Source organism: Mus pahari, chromosome 14, assembly GCF_900095145.1.
Source record: "Mus pahari chromosome 14, PAHARI_EIJ_v1.1, whole genome shotgun sequence".
NCBI lineage: Eukaryota > Metazoa > Chordata > Mammalia > Rodentia > Muridae > Mus > Mus pahari.
The window spans coordinates 19,722,622-19,745,670 of NC_034603.1; the positions used below are offsets into that span (position 1 = coordinate 19,722,622).

The 23,049-nt window shown below is 49.1% G+C and overlaps 2 protein-coding genes across 5 annotated transcripts; one reads left to right on the forward strand and one right to left on the reverse strand.

Moving 5' to 3' along the window:
• Positions 1-1,207: 1,207 nt before the first annotated feature.
• Phykpl (5-phosphohydroxy-L-lysine phospho-lyase) lies at positions 1,208-19,117 on the forward strand. 3 transcript variants are annotated; one of them, XM_021211682.2, is made up of 13 exons: positions 1,208-1,298; positions 1,929-2,047; positions 2,970-3,129; positions 7,043-7,117; positions 7,627-7,714; positions 7,790-7,906; positions 9,215-9,297; positions 9,527-9,752; positions 14,475-14,629; positions 14,837-14,926; positions 15,636-15,766; positions 16,640-16,693; positions 17,176-17,325. In XM_021211682.2, exons 1-13 carry the CDS (start codon positions 1,240-1,242, stop codon positions 17,307-17,309), a joined length of 1,491 nt encoding a protein of 496 aa, XP_021067341.1. In that variant the 5' UTR covers positions 1,208-1,239; the 3' UTR covers positions 17,310-17,325. The 3 variants fall into 3 exon arrangements, with proteins under 3 accessions (XP_021067341.1, XP_029401581.1, XP_029401580.1); XM_029545721.1 differs by lacking the exons at positions 1,208-1,298; positions 17,176-17,325 and adding an exon at positions 18,864-19,117 and having other exon boundaries at positions 1,965-3,129; XM_029545720.1 differs by lacking the exons at positions 1,208-1,298; positions 17,176-17,325 and having other exon boundaries at positions 1,965-3,129; positions 16,640-16,875.
• On the reverse strand, positions 16,943-22,804 carry Hnrnpab (heterogeneous nuclear ribonucleoprotein A/B). 2 transcript variants are annotated; one of them, XM_021211683.2, is made up of 8 exons: positions 22,619-22,804; positions 22,292-22,538; positions 21,409-21,577; positions 20,625-20,783; positions 20,359-20,490; positions 18,661-18,763; positions 17,819-17,959; positions 16,943-17,546 (listed from the first exon to the last, which is right to left on the reverse strand). In XM_021211683.2, the coding sequence occupies exons 2-8, from the start codon at positions 22,513-22,515 to the stop codon at positions 17,476-17,478; spliced, it is 999 nt and encodes a 332-aa protein (XP_021067342.1). In that variant the 5' UTR covers positions 22,516-22,538; positions 22,619-22,804; the 3' UTR covers positions 16,943-17,475. The 2 variants fall into 2 exon arrangements, with proteins under 2 accessions (XP_021067342.1, XP_021067343.1); XM_021211684.2 differs by lacking the exon at positions 17,819-17,959 and having other exon boundaries at positions 22,619-22,802.
• Positions 22,805-23,049: the final 245 nt, after the last annotated feature.

The following is a 23,049-nucleotide window of genomic DNA, read 5'->3' on the forward strand; positions in this document are numbered from 1 at the left end:
CTACATCCAAGTCTTGTTCAGTCCCTTCCTCCTCTCAGCCTGTGCCCTCTTGGTCTCTAGGGTTGCCTTAAAGGACAGATGCCAGATAATGGAGAGAGGGTGGGGCCAGGGACAGGAAGAATGGGCCTTTCCTGAGCAGGAAGATGGACTTTTAGGTAGGTTTATGGTTAAAAACATGAAATACCGCTCAGTTGGAGAAGATGGAAGGGTTCTGTGACTGGGTGTTGGTGACAAGATGCAACATTGAGAATGTACTAATGCCACTGAATTGTATGTACCCTTCAAAAATGGCTTGTTTTTATGTATATTTTACCACAATAAAAACAAACAAAAACCTCAAGAATATGAAGCTGTTCTTTAACAAGTGCTGTAAGCATTTTGCAGTTTTCTAGGGAAGAGAAGAAATAAGCTACTGGAGAATGGGGCAGCGGGCTGGCATGTGAACAAGACTGCCCTAGCCTGCTGAGGGGCACTCTCAAGCCTTTGTTCCAGGGCTCATCAAATCAGTCAGTTCCAGCGCTCAACCACTAAGGGAGTATCTCTTCTCTCCCACCTCCGGGACCACAGAGGTCTCTTGTCATTCAGTGTGCTAGGTAGGAGTCCAGGAGACCTTGTTTTAGTCCAGCCTCTGCAGCGGGCCTATTGTGTGCTTCAGAGCAAAGCCCTTTCTCTTCTGGGCCTGTTTCCTGCACAGTACATAAGGTAGTACTCAGAAGTTTTCCAAACCTCTTCCTATCTGCCCACTGCAAAATTCTCTTCCTGTAGCGACATGTCAAGTTTATCCTGTTTGATCCTAGCAAGAATCTCTAGAGATCTCCGTGGTGTGCCCCAGCAGTGGCACCGAACTCTCCAGTGCCTTGCCAGGAAGGCCTTTGTCCTTCCAGGGTGCCAGTAATTTACCCTAACAGGGCGTCACGTTTTAAGGGCAGAGACGGCAACCTGCTCCGGCGTGCCCAGCCGCAGTTTAGAGTCCCGCTCCACCCGGCAGTCTGGGGACACATTCCTGGGAGGGAAACCTTGGGAGTAGGAGAGAAGAGCGAAGTCCGACCCTGGATTAGCACAGAGTATCCGCCCGTGATGACGTGAACCGCAAGCGGTCTTGCTTGCAAGTTGCTTGAACGCCAGAGAAGGGAGCTCCTGGGGGCGGGACCAGCACTGAAGCCCCACCCAGGGCTGACGTCGCGGGCGGAGGCGGGGCTAAGCGCGCAGCATCTGGGTACTGGCTGACCGCTCGGCGCCATGGCCGCGGACTCGCGCGCCAAGGCCGTCACTCTGGACCTGAGACGTCGGCTGCTCAGGTACCGGGTGTAGGCTCCGAAGGCGCGTATAGCGCTCGCCCCGAGTCCCTGACTTCCCCGCCTCTCTCAACCTAGTAGAAGCGGCCGTGAACCACCCCACGACTCCGGGGGCGTCCCCTGCCCCGTGGAGCGAGCTTTGCCCCTGGCAGCCACCTGCATAAGGAGCTGGGCCTGGCCTGGGGTGGGCAGTCATGTCACAGGCAGGGTTAGAGGAAGTCTGCTCTTGGCCTGTGAGGGGTACCCTCGGTGCCACGTGGCGAGCAGCTTATGGCTGGAGCTTAGGACTGGAGCTAGCCACTACTAACGGGGACAGCAAGGCCACTGAGTTGGCAAGGAATGTTAAGGGCTGAGATGCTGCTCCTAACAAGGGGCTTTTCTTCAGGAAGCCATTCCGAAGCCTTTTTCACTGGGACCGGAGGAGCTGATGTGTGGGCAAGCAAAACTGAGAAGGGCCACCAAGGCTTAAAGTTTTGTCTCAGGAACTTTCTGCTCCGTCCTGTTCGCAGGAATGGGGAGGCAGGGAAGTTACAAGCTTTTGTCCATTCCAGAATCAGGAAGGAGTGAAGCGGGCAGTAATGAGTGGAGTTCAGGCTTCAGACAGGGCTGTCGATTCTTTGCCTGTCCCCACAGCTCTTCCTGCAGACTCTTTTTTCCCGAGGATCCTCTTAAGATTATCCGAGGCCAAGGGCAGTACCTGTACGATGAGCAAGGGCGAGAGTACCTGGACTGTATCAACAACGTGGCTCATGGTCAGTATGACACCTCCTCACCCTTGGTGAGACAGGGGAGGAGGCTGAGGCCATAGATCTGACAGCCTGGGTTGAACAGAACTGAATCGGATGCTCAGGAGGGGACCCCAGTCTTTGTGAAAAGACTGAAAAGACTCCACACCTTAGCTGTGCTAAACCAGGCACAACTGAGAGGTTCACATGCCAAGGTCAAAGCTGCACGTGGAACTCATGGCAAGCCGGGCATCTATACAGTCCACCCGTCCATGACTACAAATGTAGTGTGCTCATCTTAGCCCCATGCAGGGTGATGACAGCAGGCCTTCACCTCTATTGACTATCATAGGGGTGACAAGAAACTAGTATGAATAGCCAACTGGGGCCACCACAGCTGATGGAGGAAAGGGAAGCTTTGCATTAGAAAGCACATTGCAGGCAGGTAAAGGTTAAAACCCAGGACTCTCCCAGCACTCAGGGCACAGAGGCAGGGGGATCTCTTGAGTTAACAGCCAGCCTGGTCTACATAGCAAGTTTCAGGGACAACTAGGGCTTCCCAGAGAAATCCTGTCTCAAGGGAGAAATTACTTAATCCTGAGCCTTTTTGGGAGACACACACAGTGTTGTAGATCACTGTGTTAATTATTGCTACCATGCTTAGGCCATCTTGGCACGTGAGCTCTTAGAATGCGGTTGCCACGGCTGACCCTGACAGTCCCCCTCCAGCTGAGTCTCAAAATACCTCTAGCTAGCGTTTCTGACCCTCTTTTCCTTCTGCTGGTCTCTCTTCTGTTCTCTTCCCCCACTCCATCATTAACTCCCCTTTCCACCTTGCCTTCATTAACTTCGTTTCCCCTGGATGGGTTTGCAGATGAAGCTGAGGGGGCATCTGGTGGGGCTGGCTGGGTGACGTCTCAGCCACATGATGTAGATGCCCCTCTTGCAGTTGGGCACTGCCACCCTACCGTGGTCCAAGCTGCACACGGACAGAACCTAGTGCTCAACACCAACAGCCGCTATCTGCATGACAACGTCGTGGACTATGCCCAGAGGCTGTCAGAGACCCTGCCGGAGCAGCTCTCTGTGTTTTACTTCCTGAATTCTGGGTAAGTGAACAGCAGGCATGCTGTTGAGAAGAAGTTCAAAGAAAAGAATCATCCGTGTGGGTGCAGGGTAGAGAAGCTGCCCGGGAGAGTAGAGCCAACTTCATGGCGAGGCTCCTGGGCTTCTGGGTTGTAGATCCTAGAGCTCTTTCTGTTGGCTCCCATTTCTTCCTTTGTAGAGGACACCACCGCCTCCCTTCTAGGCACATTGGGACTTAGTGAAGTAATGGGTTTCTTTATTCCTCGTGGACTCAGCCCTCAGGTGGCTCAGCAAGCTTACAGGACATCAGGTGATTCTTCAGAGAAATATAAAAGTATGGCAGTGTCCTTTTCTGAGCAAGAATATTAAATAATGAGGCCTGGAAGCAAGCAGCAGGGGACCTGACTTGACTGTGCCTCTGTGTAGATGCTAAGAGCTCCTGGGGAGGTAGCTAGAGGAGGTGGAAGGAAGGAAGGGTGCTGTCACGCTGGGGAAAGCATGCTTGTCCAGGTTGGTCGCCACCTGGCACAGCCTGGGCAAAGGCCCTGTGGCATGAAGGGACAAGTTATGTTGTCAAACCAAACAAGAAAGAGGAAGGGGTGAGCAGATCCGGGGAAGAACCCAGGGCTATAGTCAGGTGGAAGGAGCTGCTTTTATCTTCAGGCCACTAGAGCCAGGCAGTGGTGGCAGACACTTTTAATCCCAGCAGAAGCAGGTAGGTCTCTGTTGAGTTCAAAGTCATCCTGGTCTACAGAGTGAGTTTCAGGACAGGCAGGGCTACACAGAGAAACCCTGTCTCAGGAAACAAAACCAGGTTGATTTGTTTCTCCCTAGTGCTGGTGAGGGTTTGATGTGTATCTTTACCATGTGACAGCGTTTGCCTGCACATATATCTATTCATCATGTCCATGTCTGATACCCAGGGAGGCCAGAAGGTGGTTTCAAGCTGGTTTCCGATCTCCTGGAACTGCAGTTATAGACAGTTGTAGGCTGCCGTTTGGGGACTGAAAACAGGTCCTGCAGAAGAGCAGTCAGTGCTCTTAACAGCTGAGCCATCTCTCCAGCCCCCCACCCCCATGAAAGGCTTTAATCAGGAAGGTGATGTTACAGGATGGGAGGGCAAGTGTTGGGCACATGCATGGGAGTGGCAGTGATGACAGAATTGGGAGGAAGGTCATCAGATCTGAGTCTGAAGGAGCATTCCAACAAGTAGCATTTGGGTTATAGCAACAATCTCAGATATCACTGCCACTTAGTCTTCAGTCTCCTGAAGAACTTCATTTTCATTTCACAGATAAGGAAGCAAACCAACTTGGTAGAAGCCCTTACCTAGTGTGCAAAAGTTTTTCCATCCCTAGTACCACGGTATTAAAAGGTGAGGGAGGGGAGAAAGAGAGAAGGCTGAGACAAGAACCTAGGCTGGAACCTCTTGTGGAGAACAGGGACCTGGGCACAGGAAAGGCAGTGCCTGCTGCCTTCCTCCAGCAAGTTCCTTCTGTGTGGATTCCTGTGACCTCTCTGCTCCCTTACCTGTTTCTCGACAGTGTGACAGATGCTTTCTCCTCTTGCTTCCAGGCTCTGGTGTCTGGCCACTCTTCCCCTGCTCTGTGGGGCAGGTCCCACTGTTTTCCCCCCTGTGGTCTCATCTGTCTGCTTAGAATAAATGTCATCCATGTGCTGACGACTCAGAATTCTGAATCACAAGCCCAGATGGCTCCACAGTTAACAACAGTGGCTGCTTTTCCAGAGGATCCAGGTTTGATTCCCAGAACCTATGTGGCCACTCACAACTCTAGATCTATAACTATAGTTCCAAAGACTCCAATGGACACCCTCATGGACATCAGGCACACATACAGGCAAAATACCCATACATATAAAATACATTTTTTTAAATAATTTTCTTTTAAGGATTTATTTATTATATGTAAGTACACTGTAGCTGTCTTCAGACACCCGAGAAGAGGGCATCAGATCTCATTACGGATGGTTGTGAGCCACCATGTGGTTGCTGGGATTTGAACTCAGGACCTTCGGAAGAGCAGTCAGTGTTCTTACCCACTGTGCCATCTCTCCCCCCATAAAATACATTTTTTTAATTGAAATGAAGAGGTGGGGAGGCTGCAAAGATGGCTCAGTGGTTAAGAACAACACTTGGTGTTCTTGCAGAAGACCCAAATTCAGTGACCAGCACACTCATTATCAGATGGCTCACCATCTCCTGTAACTCTACCTCAGTGCCCTCTTCTGGCACTGCACAAAAAAAACACCTACCCACCCACCCACCCNCCCCCACATTCATATTAAAAAAAAAAAATTTTAAAAATGCGGGATGTGATGCCCTCTTCTGGTGTGTCTGAAGACAGCAACAGTGTTTTATATAAATAAAAATAAATAAATCTTTGCTGGGGAGTGGTGACTCACACCTTTAATCCCAGCACTCGGGAGGCAGAGGCAGGCGGATTTCTGAGTTCGAGGCCAGCCTGGTCTACAGAGTGAGTTCCAGGACAGCCAGGGCTACACAGAAAAACCCTGTCTCGAAACACAAATGGGGCAGGAGAGATGGCTCAGCGGGCACTGACTTCTCTTCCAGAGGTCCTGAGTTCAATTCTCAGCAACCACATGGTAGCCCACAACCACTGGTAATGAGATCTGACGCCCTCTTCTGGTGTGTCTGAAGACAGTGACAGTGGGCCCCACTTACGGTTCTAAGTAGACTCTGGCATCTGACAGTCATCCCTGACTTCACATCTTCAGAAACAACCAAGAATTGCTTTCTCCTGGACGTGGTGGCGCACACCTTTGATCCCAGCACTCGGGAGGCAGAGGCAGGCGGATCTCTGAGAGTTCAAAGCCAGCCTGCTCTATGTAGTAAGTTCTAGACCAGGCAGGGAAACAGTGAAACCTTAACCCCAGCACTCAGGAGGCAGAGGCAGGCGGATTTCTGAGTTAGAGGCCAGCCTGGTCTACAATGTGAGTTCCAGGATAGCCAGGGCTACACAGAGAAACCCTGTCTTGAAAAAAAAAGAAAGAAAGAAAGAGAGAGAGAGAGAAAGAAAGAAAGAGAAAAAGAAAGGCAGAGGCAGGGATCTCTGTCTGTTTGAGGCCAGCCTAACTGCACAGTGAGTTCCAGAACAGCTCAGGGCTATGTAGAGAGATTCTATCTCAAAAAGAAAAGAAAAATACATTTATTTTCACAAAGTTCTAAAAACTAAAAGTTCATGATCATGATGTCCACAGGGTCTGTGACCTGAGGCCTTGCTCCTTACCTAGTGCATGATTGCCTTCTTACCCAGCTCACAGGTCTGTGCAAATGGCCCGCATCTCTGGGAATCCAAGCCATTTCTCATACATACATCAATCACACTGGGTTGAGACTTGCCCCAGGTGCTTTCTTTAAACCTGCTTAAAGACCTTCTCTCCCAGCAAAGCCTCATACAGTTCATTCTGAGGTACTAGCAGTTTTAGAACACAGCTTACCCCATCACACCCTGTTACCTCCATGGAGCCTCATTTGGGTCTCCTTCACACCCTATGCCCAGTGTTGGCACTTAAAGAAATAAGCACTCTGTTTTCACTATTTGGCTTTCAAGATGGATACATCAGGCTCTGGTGGTGGCTCATGCCTTTAGTAACAGCAAATGGGAGGCAGAGACAGGTGGATCTCTTGAGTTCGAGGCCAGCCTGGTCTACAGTGTGAGTTCCAAGACAGCCAGAACTACACAGAGAAACCCTGTCTTGAAAACAAAATGTAGATGCATCCAAATGCAAGTTTCTAGAGGGCACCGGTCTGCTTCACCCTGCTCCGGATGCACAGAAGCGACTGGACGTTTGCTGAGGGAATGGTGTCCTGAGGACACTCTCGATGCTGGAAGAGTTCCTCCTCCATGGGAAGCACTGGGGTCGTCTGAGCCATGCCCATATTTTCTGTCTCAGGTCAGAAGCCAACGACCTGGCCTTGAGACTAGCTCGACGGTACACAGGACACCAGGACGTGGTGGTATTAGACCAGTAAGTACAACTCACTGCCCTGCTTCTCCAGAACCTGGACTTCACAGGCCTGTTAGGGGTCAGTGAGTCTCTAACATTGGAGAAGGAGGGGACATTAGAAGCCAGTGAGGAAATGAGAACCGGACTCCAGTGACACTTCCCTGAGAACTTGTCTACAGCCCACCCTTCTAAGAGAGTGAAAGATCAGCCTACAGCACTTGGAGATTCAGCTGACTGAGCCAGAGACCAAAGGGCATTAGAAATGAGTTAAGATTTAAGATGTACTATAACCCTATGCCCCTACTTTAACAGAGCAGAAAACTGAACCTAGAGTAGTCAGGTGACCAGAACTGTGACACACCAGTAAGTGGCCTTCAGGAAGCCACTCCAAGCCTGCACTCCTTCTCAGTTCAAGGACTCAGTACCTGAGTAAAAAAGATTGGCTTTCCATGTGTTTTGTATTCAAAAATGGTAGGTAGTGGTTAAAGCTGAGCCAGGAGTAAATGCCACCATTTACCTCCTCTCCCTAGTGCTTATCATGGTCACCTGAGCTCCCTGATTGACATCAGTCCCTACAAGTTCCGGAATCTGGATGGCCAGAAGGAATGGGTCCATGTGGTATGCACACCCGCCATCAGCAACAGGTCAGTCTCCATCGCCAAGCCTGGATGACATAGAAGTCTCTCCCCACAGGCTCCTCTCCCAGACACCTACCGGGGCCCCTACAGGGAGGACCACCCCAATCCAGCAGAGGCCTATGCCAGCGAGGTGAAGCATGTCATCAGCAGTGCACAGGAGAAGGGCAGGAAGGTAACCACATCTTGGCCTGAGCAACTTAGTGAAACCCTATAAAAAATTACTTTAAGTTTTTAAATTATTTCAGTTATTTTGTGTGTATGGGTGTTTTGCCTACATGTATGTCTGTGCACCATGGGGGCTAGAAGAGAATATTGGATCCCCAGTATGGTTGTGAGCTATCATATGGGTGCTGGATATTGAATTCAGGTCCTTTGAAAGAGCAGCCATGCCCTTAACCACTGAGCCATCTCTCCAGCCCCAGAATTTTTTAAACAGTCAAAAGAAAGACGGGAAACCTGGTATGGGTAGCACACATATTAAATCCCAGCTCTCGGGAGGCAGAAGCAGATAAACAAGGAAGGTGAGGAGACCTGAGGACTGGCTGTTCTCTCACTCTTGGGCTGCATGGCCGATGTATTTTACTGGGGCAGCCTAGAGACAGGGACCATGGGGCTGCCTTTCCAGGGTAGTCTATGGGGATTCTGTGGAGAGACGGAGGGTAATGTATACCCTGGGAGACCAAGGCCTCTGCCTCCCCACAATACTAGCAACTGGGTTCTCTAGGACTGAAGCAGTAACCAGAAAACAGTGTTTGGGAAAGGGTAAGTCAGCAGAACCAGCTGAGGGTCTTTAATGCTCCGCAGACAGTTCTAAAGATCCAATTTCCCAAGATGACCATAGTGCAGCAAACCTTTAATCCCAGCACTTGGGAGACAGACATAAGAAGATCTCTGAGTTCAAGGCCAGCCTGGTCTACAGAGTGAGTTCAATATATCCAGGGCTACACAGAGAAACCCTGTCTCGAAAATCCAAAAGATAAGTAAATATAAAAGAAGCATCAGCTGTCCAATGTGCCAGAGAAGCCTCCAAAAAGCTCCAAGAGGAAGCACTGAGGAGTTCACGCATGGGTAAAGGGCTTTAGGTTAGACAGATATGACCTCCATGTCTGGATTGGAGCATCCTGAGAGCAGTATGAAAAACAGAAAAAGGTATTGCATAAGACAGCATCTGCAATAGCCAGAGACAAGAAGTGGACTCAGAGATGTGACAGCCATGAGACAATGGATGTCATCAAGATGTGTTAAAGGAACGTGTAGGTAAGGATAGAACTACATTTTTGTTCTAGGGAGGGTGACACTAGTGCTGGTTACCACATGGGGACAGGGCAGAAAAGGTTTAAGGTGGGGGGGGGGGTGCTGCTTATGTGAATTTAATTGAAGCAAGCCCAAGTACAAGGGGCTAGAGATATCAAGAAGGTGATGCACTCTTAGATGTGACGCAGCACGCAAAGGAAGGGGCACTGAACTGTCTCATCCACAGATCGCAGCCTTCTTCGCAGAGTCTCTGCCCAGTGTGAGTGGACAGATCATTCCCCCTGCTGGCTACTTCTCCCAGGTGGCAGAGTGAGTAAATGGGCAGGCTCTGCCCAAGGGAGGGCAAACTGTAACTAAGTTTCCTGAGGTCAATTCCAAATTCCAAATATAGTCCGGCCTGCCTGCCAGAAGTTTCTGAAACAAAACCCTTAAAGAAATAATGGCCCAGAGAAGGCCAACCATAGGCCCAAGGTGAGGACTCAACCTCCCAGCTCCTGGTCACCTCAGCACAGCCCTGTTGGCCATCTGTCCTCCACAGGCACATCCACAGAGCCGGAGGGCTCTTTGTGGCAGATGAGATCCAGGTTGGTTTTGGCCGCGTAGGCAAGCACTTTTGGGCCTTCCAGCTGGAGGGAGAAGACTTTGTCCCCGACATTGTCACCATGGGCAAGTCCATCGGCAATGGTCACCCTGTTGCCTGCATGGCCACTACCCAAGCTGTGTCAAGGGCATTTGAAGCTACCGGTGTAGAATACTTCAACACGGTGAGTAAAGTTGCAGGACAGGGGCTCTACTACTAAAGCCTTCAGGGCTACCGATATATCCAGCATGCCATCCTCCAGGAAGCTGCAGTTAGGGCAAGGTTTGTTTGTTTTTTTGTATGTGAGAGAGAGACGGACAGACACTCACTGTGTAGCCCTGACTGGACTGGCCTCAAGATCCACCTAGCCGGGCGTGGTGGCGCACGCCTTTAATCCCAGCACTCGGGAGGCAGAGGCAGGTCGATTTCTGAGTTCGAGGCCAACCTGGTCTACAGAGTGAGTACCAGGTCAGCCAGGGCTACACAGAGAAACCCTGTCTCGAAAAACAAAAACAAACAAAAAAAAAAAGTTCCCCCTACCTCTGTCTCTCAAGTGCTACAATTAAAGGTGTGTGTTATCTCACCTGGCCCAAGTTAGATTTTCTCTTTAATACTGTAAGACATCTTTGAAGAGTACTATTAATCCAAATGAGTCACAGATAAGGTTGTATAAACCACATAAACTGTAAGAAGCCTTCCCCTCCAGCAGAAGCTGCCTGCCTGTGGCAGAAAGCTCAAGAACCTGAGTGACAAGTGAGTGAAGCACTGGTCAGCCTAGGACACAAGGTCCACATCGCGTCAGAGGACAAATGGTTCCCTGACCCTGCAGCAGACGCCAAGCGCTTTCCCTAGCAGAAGCCGACACACACCAGCTTTAGGTATGCAGAACAGCAGATGCAAGGTGAAAATAGCAGACCCTTGGCTAGAGCCTCCTTACACCACAGAAACAAACCATGCAAAGGAGTGTCACTTGGCTTTGCTGTCTTTTGTTTCTAAGTGCTGGTGAACAAACCCAGGCCTATCAGCACTACACAACCACTCTACAACTGAGCTACTCTGATTCCCAAGGTTTCCATGTCAGATATGGGGAAACTTTTCTGGTGGTCAGTACAGAGGAACTAGTAGAGTAGGAGATTCATCTGGACAGGAGCAGGAAGGAAAGGAGTTGGGTAGTCATCATGACTTTCCATAAAAAGCCAATTGAATTTTTAAGGAAGTAAGCATTTGGCAAGATGTCAGACAGGCAGTGGGGGTCACTGGGCAAGGAAAGTGGAGGCTGGTCTGGTTCTGTCATTGGTGGCCTTGATGTCAGGGAAACACACAACTCCTAGACTCAGCTGTGATACTAGCCTAGTGGACATGGTATGTCATGGTCCACTATGAGAGCAGAAGGGACATCCCAGGCAGGAAGTGAACACAGGGTTTAGGGACAAGTAGAGGGAACAGAGAAGTCAGGAGCAAAGCCTGTAGGCGAGCAATAGTTAGCCAGCTACAGAGGCTTGTCACCTGGAAGGCAGAAGGCCCAGTGGGCCCTGACCCTGAGTCCCCTAAGGGCATAAGCTGAATTCAGCCCTTGCCTTTGTATAGCTCTCCTCTAGTTAGCTGGGTACTTGGTTATTTGTTAAGGTTTTTACATTTATATGTATATGAGTGTGTATGTGGTTACTCATGTTACTGGGGGGGGGGGTGTCATTGGTTCCTTCTGGGGATCTCAGCCCACCAGGTTAGGCAACAGGCACCTTAACCAGATGAGCTACCTCACTGGCTCTATTTGTTTCACTTAAACTCATGATAAGTTCTCACCTCAGACTAGGCTCCTGATACCTAGTGTTTGTCCCTTAGCAGGTAACTCAGAACCCATTTGAACCCAATGTTGACTGTTCTAGTTGCTTTTTGGCTTTATTTGAACTCTCTCATAATGCATGCTAACTATGGTTTCGTTTTCACCTGACATTTTACTGTTACTCCCATTTTCCCTGCTTTATAACATCCACACTTGACTCACTCAGAGATCAGTGTGCTTTGAGGCTGTCCTTTTCGTCTTGTGAGCATCACTACTGTCAAGAATTCTTAACAGCCTGTTCTCCATGTGCAGAAAGATCAGTTACAAACTAACCCAGAGGTGGAACTGCTAGGCCAGAGGCTGTGTCCATACTCAGTTTGAGAAGATAATGACATTTTCCCCAAGTAGTTACAGGTTAAAACATCACCAGTAGTGTATTGTTTGGGGTTTGTTTTTTTGTGATTGACTTACTGTGAAGTCCTACCTGGCCTGGTACTGAATACATAATCCACCTGACTTGACGGCAATCTTCCTGTCCCAGCTGAGCACTTGGATTACAGGAACCCTTCATGCTCAACTCATCAACACTAAGTTTTTGTCAGTCAAGGAAAATAGAAAATAGTGATCCATGTCATGTGGATTTGATATGCTGTTCCCCAAATTCAGATTTGTGAAGCATCCCTTGATTTATATAGTTTTAATAGATTCTATGTACTTTGTTGTGTACCTGAAAGACAGTAACTTGCAGGAATCAGTTCTCTCCTTCCATCAATGTGGGTTTCACAGATGAAAACTCTGGACTTCAGGCCTCTTTTTCCAGTCCTCTTCCAGTTTACTGTCCACATGTTCCCTCTTCTGTGAAATACTGGTGTGTGTCTTTTTTTCCATTCTTTAGTTGCTAGTGCTTGTGGAAATTTCTGTGTATATGCATGTCTGTTTGTCTGTCTGTTTCTGTGTAGAAGAGGGAGATACCCATTTGAGCACAACAATCTAGGCAAGGTTAGTGTCTTGCTAATAGTGTATGCTGTGAATGTTTAGCCAGTTGGCAGTAGTCTTCACTTCCTTATATATTTTTAAGAAACCACATAAACATTAACTGTCAATCATCTTTTGTTTTTGAGACCGATTTAATTACTATGTAGACCAGGTAGCTTCAAACTCAGATCTTCCTGCTTCTGCCTCCCAAATTCCAGGATTAAAAGCATACACTACCATGCTACTCGGGTACATTTGGCTTTTTACTTTTTACTTTAATTCCAGGGATCAAACTCATGTCATTGGGCTTGCATGGCTCTTACAGAGCTCCCTGGCCATCAGTTTTATATGAAACCAGGTATGGTGGTGCATACCTTTAAATCCAGCACTCGGGAGGCAGAGGTAGATGGACTGCATGAGTTCTAGTGAAGTCCTACCTCAAAAAAAAATTTGAAGAGCCGGGCGTGGTGGCGCACGCCTTTAATCCCAGCACTTGGGAGGCAGAGGCAGGCGGATTTCTGAGTTCGAGGCCAGCCTGGTCTACAGAGTGAGTTCCAGGATAGCCAGGGCTATACAGAGAAACCCTGTCTCAAAAAAAAAAAAAGAAAAAAAAAATCCTATGTAACCTGGCTGTTTGGAACTTACAATACAGTTGAATAACTTCAGGGCACTGAGCATCCTGTCCAATGCATGGAAATGTTTATATTTATCTGTCCACAACAGCACATGTTTAGCAAGTACAAAGCCCTTGGTTTGATTCCAGAATCACAAGAGACATCTTAATACATCAGGGCAGTGCTAGAGCCCAAATACTCTGCCACTAAGCTACATGCCTTAGGTTGTATCTTGTTCTCCTCCTTCCTAACACAGTCAAATACACAAAAGACAAAATCAAACAGACCCATGAAGGACAAGAGAGTTCAGTCTATAAAGCAGTTTGCCCTTCAAACAGGAGGACCAAGAAAGAACCCATATAAAAAGCCAAGCTTTGTGGCACAGGCCTGTAATCTCAGAACTAGGAAGGCAGTGACTCAGTTCCTGGGCTTGCTAGACAGCCAGCATCATCTCTAAGTATAGCCCCAGGTCCTAGTGAGAGATTGTCCCCAAAACCAAGATGGATATCTCCTGTTAACATCCACATCCAAGCCGGGCAGGGCATGGTATCGCACACCTTTGATCCCAGCACTTGGGAGGCAGAGGCAAGCAGATTTCTGAGTTCGAGGCCAGCCTGGTTTACAAAATGAGTTCCAGGACAGCCAGGGTTGCACAGAGAAATCCTGTCTTGGAAAGACAAAAACAAATCCACATCCAAGGTTAGGTTGGCCTTTCATCTCTGCACCCATATGAATATATGCACACAATTTTTGGGTCTCACAAACTGTTTGGCCTGGACCTATGTGGACCAGCCACCTGCCTCTGCCTCTTGAATGTTGCTGACATTAAATGCTTGGCACTCAGTAGGTCCTACTTCTTTCCCCTTTTTAAGACAGGGTTTCTCTGTGTAGCCTTAGCTGTCATTCAGGAATTTAATCTGCAGACCAGGGTGGCCTCAAAATTAGAGATCCAAAAGCCTCTCCTTTCTGAGTGCAGGTATTGAAGGCATGTGCCAACACTGCCCAGTAGGCAGAAACTTAACTGAGTCAAATCCCCAAACCACTGTCCATTGGCTTATATAGCTTTTCAAAAGATTTTGGGGTGGGGGGTGATTTACCCAAGTACCACTGACATGCCTGGTGTCTAGAGGCAAGGAGACAGGGCTAGACCAGGTCTCTCTAGGTATCTTGCTACCTGGTCAAGTTGAAGACCCAGGAAGACAAGCAGAGTTCATAAAGACAACCCCATCCAAGAGACCAATTTAAGAAAGCCCCAAGTAGCCGGGCGTAGTGGCGCACGCCTTTAATCCCAGCACTCAGGAGGCAGAGGCAGGCGGATTTCTGAGTTCGAGGCCAGCCTGGTCTACAAAGTGAGTTCCAGGACAGCCAGAGCTACACAGAGAAACCCTGTCTCAAAAAAACAAACAAACAAAAAAGAAGGCCCTAAGTATGAAGGCTTTGTGGGTCTGTAACCTTCCCAATTGTCTTTTTATGATAATCCCATGGGATCACAGTCCACTGGCAGAACATCTGACATTGTTATCCCCTGGCTCAGTTTGGTGGCAACCCTGTATCCTGTGCTGTGGGGCTAGCAGTCCTAGATGTCTTGAAAACAGAACAGCTCCAGGCTCATGCCACTAATGTGGGCAGTTTCCTTCTGGAGCGTCTCAGCCAGCAGAAAGCCAAGCATCCTATCATTGGAGATGTCAGGTAAGGCTCTGGGGATAAGCACACCAACCAAAATTCCTGTCCCACTCTCCTGCCCCGGGAAAAATTTCTACATCCATTCTCCAAAAGGAACTAGGATTCTGAACATCTCATCCAGACCAAGACCACCCCCTCCAGGGTAAATTGGGGTGGCTAAGGTCAGGGCAGAGTAAGGCAAGGACCATGGCTACCAGATATTACCTCCTTTAGGGGCACTGGACTCTTCATTGGTGTGGATCTGATCAAAGATGAGACCCTGAGGACACCAGCAACTGAAGAGGCAGAATATTTGGTCTCCAGGTACTTTCTCCTGAAATTAAGTTGCTTTCCCAAAAAAACGGGAAGCGCTGAGTTCCTATATAGAGTATTGAGCCTCCAGCCAACCTCAAACACCCACCCCCTTCTACTGAACCTACTCCAACCATGAAACCTAGAGTTTAAATGTTCACACTGTAAAATCTGTTCATTTACCTACTCAATAGTAACTGACATTAGCCAGTTTATCTACTCCAATGAGCAGGGCTGGCTGTCCTGGGTTTGACCTTTACCTCTAAGATAAAAAGTGGGGATTCAAAAATATAATACTTTCATACTCCTGGGTCACCAGTACCTGAACTACATAGTGATAATGTAGTGCTGTGTAGGCATGGTGATGTGGTGGCCTGGACTACATCAGAACAATTAAAGCCTGGGCAATTTGGTAAAATCTTGTGAAACTCAAAAAAACCTGTCATGGAAGCTGGGTGGTGGTAGTAGCACATGGCTTTAATTCCAGCACTTAGGAGGCAGAGGCAAGTCAATCTCAGAGTTCAAGGCCAGATCTACAGAGCAAGTTCCAGGACAACCAGAGCCACATAGACAGTGGTAGGCTCAACAAATTAAGTGTACCTTGGGTGAGGACAAGTTAATTGGCCAAAGGTAAAGTAAGGTGGGTGCCTGTTCAAGGTTAGCTTCTGATAGTTACAGGACAGAGGACAAGGCCTGTCTGTAAAGTATCTTGTTCTTGCAGGCTAAAGGAAAACTACATTTTACTGAGCACTGATGGCCCTGGGAGGAATATCCTCAAGTTCAAGCCTCCAATGTGCTTCAGTCTTGACAATGCACAGCATGTGGTAGCCAAGCTGGATGACATTCTGACAGGTAAACTTGACAGAATCCCATCTTGCACGGGTCAGGCCCTGTGTAACTAGAGCCTCCCAGCATGCACCAAGGGATCCTGTAACAAGCCAAGTATCCATTAGATCAGAAAGCATGGCCTTTGTAACCATTAGCTACTTGCACTGTTAGACATGGGCATCACCACCTATGATCCCAAACATTTGGTAGGTAGAATGGGGGAGATCACATGTTCAAGATAATCCCGGGCTGACTACAGCTCATCTTTTTTAAAATGCAAGATGCTTTGTGGTCAGCCCAGCAGCAATGGCACACATCCTCAATCCCAGCCTTGTCTATAAAGTTCCAAGACAGCCAGGACCGACAAACAAAAAAACCCAGTCTCAAAAAACCAAAGAAAACTGTTAATGACAGGAGCTTCATTTTATCTTCAAGATAGGGGCACCCTCACATGTGAGTGGCTAAAATGGCTGGCTGGCTATAATCAAACCCCCCCCATAACCTTTAAATCACTCAAGGTCAAGAACAGCCAGCCCAAGGTCTCCCTCAATTTAAGAAACTACCGAACTAGAAATGACTTTACACCAAAGTGGTTGTTATACAAAGCTCAGATCCCAACAAACAAAAAACAAGCTACCAAGGACCCCTTCCTATTCGTTCTTGTTAACCAACCCCTACTGGATTTTGGAATTGATACAGCTCTTAAAGGGTTCTGTGTACAGAACATTGAGTGGTGACTTGCTAGAAACAACTGCTTTTGGATTTACAAATGGGACCATCTGTGTTAGGGAAATGATGAGACATAAGCCAATCTCTAAACTATCCCAAGCATCCTAGAAACCGAGGGTAGCAGACAATGGAGAACCAAGTAGGGCAGATCTGTGATCATTTTTCCAGACATGGAAGAAAAAGTAAGAAGTTGTGAAACACTGAGGATCAAGCACCCTCCAGGTAAGCCAGACTTGGCCCCACTTCCCCAGCAGATCCAACTTGCACTTGTTAGACTGAAACTAAGAATGTGGAATATATATATAATACGTGGCAACATGTTCTCTAGCTAGGGAAGACAATGGGCACAAAAGGGTAGCTGAAAAGACCAAGTGGGAAAACTAAAGGACCTCTGCTATGCTACAGGAGACCTGGCACCTCTAACACTGGGCAAGGTCTCACAGAGCATCCCACATTCACCCAGGCTTGGGGTTTTGTTTTTCATTTTTATTTCAAAAGCTTGGATAGCTTCAATATCCAGGTCGTGGCAAAATCAGGACACGTGTAAAATACCTTACAATACATTAGATTCCCAAAAGGTACCAAAAAGTACAGTAAAATTAACACTTCCATTACTGGAAATGTATGACACAAATAATATAAAATTAAAAGGTGAAAAAGGTGACACTGGTTTCCTAAGATACAGTTTTACTCTTTACAACCAGGGTCCACAGGTCCAGGCTGCAGAGCGGCAGCAGGAAGCAGACCCTCCGATCTAGAACAGGGTAACCTGGTAATAAATCAGCCCCCTAGTGCCGCTCTGGCCTCTGAGACGCCACACGCTGCCTACAACAACTAGAGCTCTGGAATAGTAAACAGGANAGTGATTTCTGGGGGAAATTTTAAATAAGATGCACATGGGACAGGCCATAAAAGTTTGCCAAGTTAAATTTGGTACATAATTGTGTTCACTCCGCGTCCAAACAAAGCGTGTGCGGTCGTCACTCGGCCGCTCCTGCTGCCTCTCAGTATGGCTTGTAGTTATTCTGATGACCACCGCGTCGCTGGCTCTTTCCGTAATTTGTACTACCCTGACCTAGGAATAAGAACAACGTTGTGGCTACTACTTAACTATACATTTACCCAGTGCCAGGCGCTTGCCATACATCCTCGGAATTTAACACTGCACAGCAACACCAGCTTCTTACTTACACCTTACTAAGAAGGCTAAGCTAGAGCTTCATTCAGTAGCTCCAGTGCCTGTGCCAGGCCTGTCTGACTCCAAAGCCCCTGCTGCCAGTGGCCCCTGCACTACCTAACCTGCCTCCCCTAGGAGGAAGTAGATAGGGCCTCCCTTCTCCTACTTACTGTAGTCGTAGCCGGGGCCGTAGCCGTAATAGCCATAGGGCGAGTAGTCGTAGCCGCCATAGCCCGGCCCGTAGCCCTGCTGGTAGCCGTAGCCCTGGTTCCAGTAGTTGCCGTAGCCCTGATTCCAACTCTGACTCTGACCTGTGGGGGGGAGCAGGGCACAGGGGCCCATGGACCATTTAGCACACGCAGGAGCTAGGATGGAGGAAATCCTGCCCTTTGGGTGGCGGGGTTATGACTATGGCAACTCAGAAGCCATGAGGCTACTGTTCTGGTACAGAGGGCCCTAGGCCCAGCCTTATAATCCAGGAGGGCCAAGATGCCAGTAAACTTCACTTGTCAACACAGAAAGCTTACACTCACTCAGATCACCCTCTGATCACCTCCACCCTCTGATCACTTCCACCCTCCCTTGGCAGCTTTGCCTTGAAAAAGATGCAGTTCAGGCTTTGGAGTTAGAGGGGCCTGGGATGGAGGGAGCTGAGCTAAGCGCCTGGCACAGCTTTGCCTTTCTGCCCACAGCTATGTGTGTACCAAGACTCAGGACAGCCACAAAGCTAAGCATAACCCAGTGTCACCACCATTCTTTCCCAGTGCAATGCAAATATCCCATTGGCCTGGGGCCCCCAAGCTGCACAAATGAGAAAGATAAGGCTCCTTCATTCCATAAAGCCATGAGCCATAGCAGCACAAGCATCCAGCTTCCACCCAAGAAAACCATTCCAATCCCACTTCCCACCCAGCCCACCCACCCACCCTTCAGAGCACCAAAAGGCAATCCCCAGGACAGGCACGGAAAGCTCTCTGCAGGCAGGCAAGGTCTTCATCCAGCTCCCACTTACCTCCACCACTGCCTCGGTTCCCTCGATTGCGATTTCCTCTGCCCCCAGAGCCATACTGCTGTTGCTGATACACCTCTTTGGGCTGGGCAACCTTGATTTCACACTAAAAGCCAAGAGGACACTGGGTCAAGTCCTATGGAACAAAGCTCAGGACTGGAATGGTGGGCAGGAGGCCACTAAGGCTTTTACTCTTCTTTTTACAGAAATACTCCCAACAGGACAACAGGACACCCACCTTACAGATGAGACAAGTGTGTGAGGCATGACATGCTACCTGCTAGTCTCTAAGCATTGGTCAACCACTGTTAGGCTTTATTTCTCAATCAAAACAAGGCCCAGTCAGACTTTTATGCCTGAAAACTTTGAAGAAGGTGTACATGCTTCAAAAGAATGATGTATTTAAAGACAATCCTGCTGGGCATGGTGGTACTCGCCTTTAATCCCAGCACTCAGGAGGCAGAGGCAGGCGAATTTCTGAGTTCGAGGCCAGCCTGGTCTACACAGTGAGTTCCAGGACAGCCAGGGCTACACAGAGAAACCCTGTCTCAAAAAAAAAAAAACAAAAGACAGTCCTGACATACTCCCATTTAAAAAAAAAAAAAAAAAAGGTAGAAAATGAGCTGGCCATGGCACATGCCTTTAGTCTCATCTCACTGGGAGGTAGGAACAGGCCAAACTCTAAGTTTGAGACCAGCCTGGTTTTGTCTAGGGCAGCCAGGGCAGCAGTACGATGATGATCTCTCAAACGGGGTGGAAAGATGAACTTTATCTCCCTATCAAGCTATGCCTTCTATTTCATCTGAATTAAAGACACTGAATAATTTTGAGTATTTACTTCTAAGGCCCATCAGCAGTTTGCACTACCATAGAGGCTCAAAGTTCTTCCTACTACTTCATATTAGGGCACACCAAAAAAAGAAGTCATTGCTCACTAGAATAACTAAAATTGTCACACCCAACTAACTGCCTGCTTTATTTAATCCAACCCAAGCTTTTTTAAAACTCCCAAAAACAATGGCAAAGAATCTTTCTGGAACCCCACCCAACTCAGTCACAGCCAGCCACACCTTCAATCCTAATCAATTTCAAGTCTTTACTCCACCAACACACCACTCCACTAAACATGACTTCATTTGCAGGACCCCAGGAAGGTTTTAGGTCTTTGCCTACAGTAGGGTTGACTACAGCAGCAAAGCTTCCTCTAAATCAAAAAAAAAAAAAAAAAAAAAAACTTATCAGCATATATGGAAACCTATTAATTACTGAATTCCAGAAAACTGACTTCTAGTAAGACCACTCCAAGACTCATGACCTCTAACACCGAAGCATCTAGTAGTCACCAGCTCTATTCACAGAGGCCAGGCTTCCTCTTTGCCTCCTATATACCTGCTGTTTTCATTTTCATTAATTAATGGTCCTTGTAAGTACAGTACATGGTGCCTACAGAAGTCACCAAAGAGCATCAGGTCCGTTGAAAAATGTGTGCTTATAGGTGGTTGTGAGCCACTGTGGGTGTTAGAGAAGGACCAGGGTCCTCAGAAGAGCCAGCTGTTTCCAGTCCAGTATTTAAGGGCCAGATCATCTATTTTAATCAGCATTGTGTGCTGTAGAGAAACATAAGGTCTTATTGACCTACAAGGATTTCACTGGTAATCTATGACTCCAAGAGCCAAAAGCAGGTGACAGTTTTGACCTTACCTTGCTTCCACTGACAGTATGAAATTTCTTCTCCAGAACTTTCTTCACAGGATCTTCCTCTTTAAATGTAATAAAAACAAAACCCCGTCTTTTGTTCAACTTGGGATCTATTGGAAGCTCAATGGCCTCAATCTGTAAAAATATAAGAAAGTCCAGGTTTTAATTGATACCTCAAAACAGAATACAGTATTAGTGAGAACACCCCACACTATTACTGCATCCAGGCCAGGCCAACAAAGACCAAGAAAAAAGCAAGCCACCCTCACCTCCCCAAACTGGCCGAAGTATTCTCTGATCTTTTCCTCTGTGGCTTCAGGGTTTAGACCTCCCACAAAGATTTTCTTCACAGGATCCTTCTTCATAGCCATAGCCTTTTTTGGGTCGATGACACGGCCATCCAGCCTGTGCTCCTTCTGATCTAAGACCTGTGTAGAACAGAAACGTGTCAGGGCCTAAACATGAGTACATACCAAACGGGCTCAATTCTCTCTGGAGCTAAGCCAGATGGGAGTTCCCAACCCTGCGTTCTTCCAAACCTCCCATACAGATGAGCATTTGAATGGACACCTATATCCCAGTCCTATACATTAGTCCCAACTTAAGATCCACCTCCTTTCGACAGAACAGCAGTGACAAAGCACATCTAGTGCTTAAATCCTCACTCTGCCTGTAAGTGCATGCACCTGCACTGTCTGAGATTTAGGATTTGGGATGTCATCCCCATGTACTTGGATTTAAAAACAAGACACCAAACCTAACCTCATACCAATCTCAAGACTTTTAATCCCTACAGTAAACCATTTAACACCAAGGCCATGAGTCGGTATGAAAGGGAGGCTGAAGGCAGGTCTCTAGTTCCTGCCCAGCTCCCTACCCTCCTGCAGGCTTCTCAGTTTTTATAGTATGAATTGTAATCCTCCAGAATCACTCAATCTACTATCCCTCAAAACAGGACTCTAAGCTCACTTGTGGCAATCATCTCAATACTGCAATGCCTGAGTTCCTTAGGATTCAGAATCCTAATAGATTGCTGCCAAATACCCAGCTTACCTTTTCCACACTGGAAGAATCTTTGAAGAGAATAAAACCAAACCCTCTTGATCGTCCAGTGTTGGGATCCATTTTTATTGTACAGTCAACAACCTCTCCAAACTTAGTAAAATAATCCTTTAAATCTTTTTTGCTGGTATCCCAGCTCAGACCACCAACGAACATTTTTCTGCAAGTGAGAGACACGACCACAAACCTTAGAAGCTGTAAAAGAATTCTGAGCCTTTTCCTGGCTGGGGAAGGGCTTATGAAGCCGCAGTCCCATGGACCAGTCTCAGATGGTGACCCCTTTCAAGTTAAACCCGTGCGTTGCTCTGCAATCTCGACTCAACTGCAACTCACTGCCGAACGAGACTGTACAGCCACACACTTGTATGTCCGGGCCAAGAATGTGACCCATGACCCCCTCACAAGTTTAAAATCAGCGTGCCCTGCACTCGTGAATCTACTCGGAGCTCCCGGCCTCCCAAGTACCTGTCCCAAGGAACTCTGGGTTTCCCGGTGCCAAGACCGCCCCAGGGTTCAGACTGGGACTCCGCCCCTCGACTCGCGGCAGGCTAGGCCCGGCCCGCTGCGCGCCAACTCCGCCTACGCAGCACCGACGCAGCCCTCGCGGCCCGATTCGCGATCCGCCGCTTTTCCTCTTCCGGGGCCGCCCGCCCCGAGGCCCGCTGTAGCCCAAGCGCCGCGCGAGCGGCCCAGGTCGGCCCCAGAGGCGACCCCGCAAACTCCTGCAAAGTCCGAGGCGCGTAACCGCGCCCGGGCCCGGCGGCCAGCGCGCCAGGCAGGCACTGCTCCGCGGGCCGCCCGCCCCTCCCCCCGCCGCGTGGCGCCAACAAAAGACGGCCCCAGAACAAAGGCGGCGGCCCGCGGCCGCACCTACCCCGCGTCCTCCTCGTTCTTGCTGGCGTTGATCTGGTCGCCCTCGGCGCCGTTCTGGTTGCCGCTCGGGGCGGTCGTGGTCCCGCCCCCGGACCCGGCCGAGGCCGCGGGGGCCGCGGGCGCCGCGCTGGGCTCGACCGGGGCCTCGCTTTCGGGGGCGGCCTCGTGTCCGTTCTCGGTGGCGCCCGTCGTCTCCATGGGCTGCTCCTCAGCCGCGTCCGACATGGTCGGCCAGGCCGCAGCGGCTACTGCAACGAGCGGCGACACCGCGTCAGGCCCCGCGGCGCTCCCCGAGCTCCCGCCCACCGCCCGCGGCCGGGCCGCTCACCTCGCCGCCGATGACGCCGCGAGGCCCTACTCGCCGCAGAAGGCGACGCGGGCTTGGCCGCGCTCACGCTCGCACCCCCGAGGGCTCGTCCGCGGCCACCGACTCTCGGCCGCCGCCGTACGCTAGCGATAAAGAAGACCTTAACTCCGTCCCGCGCGGTGCCACCGCCTGACAATGCCAACTCGTGGAGCTCTTTATAATGCCGGAGCCGGGCACCACCTCGTAACAACGGATACTCTCATTGGGTAAAGCGAACCGCCACTCACCATTGTCCTGGCATTTTATTGGCTGCGTCTGCGCGCGCGCTCTAGATCCGGGCGGGCTTTGTCCTCATTTTAGAACGCGCGCGAGTCGGAGAACTGTCTACGGTTCCGGTCACCGGGCGAGCTCGTCCAATGTCTCCAGCTGCCCGGGGTACACGGCAGTCTGTC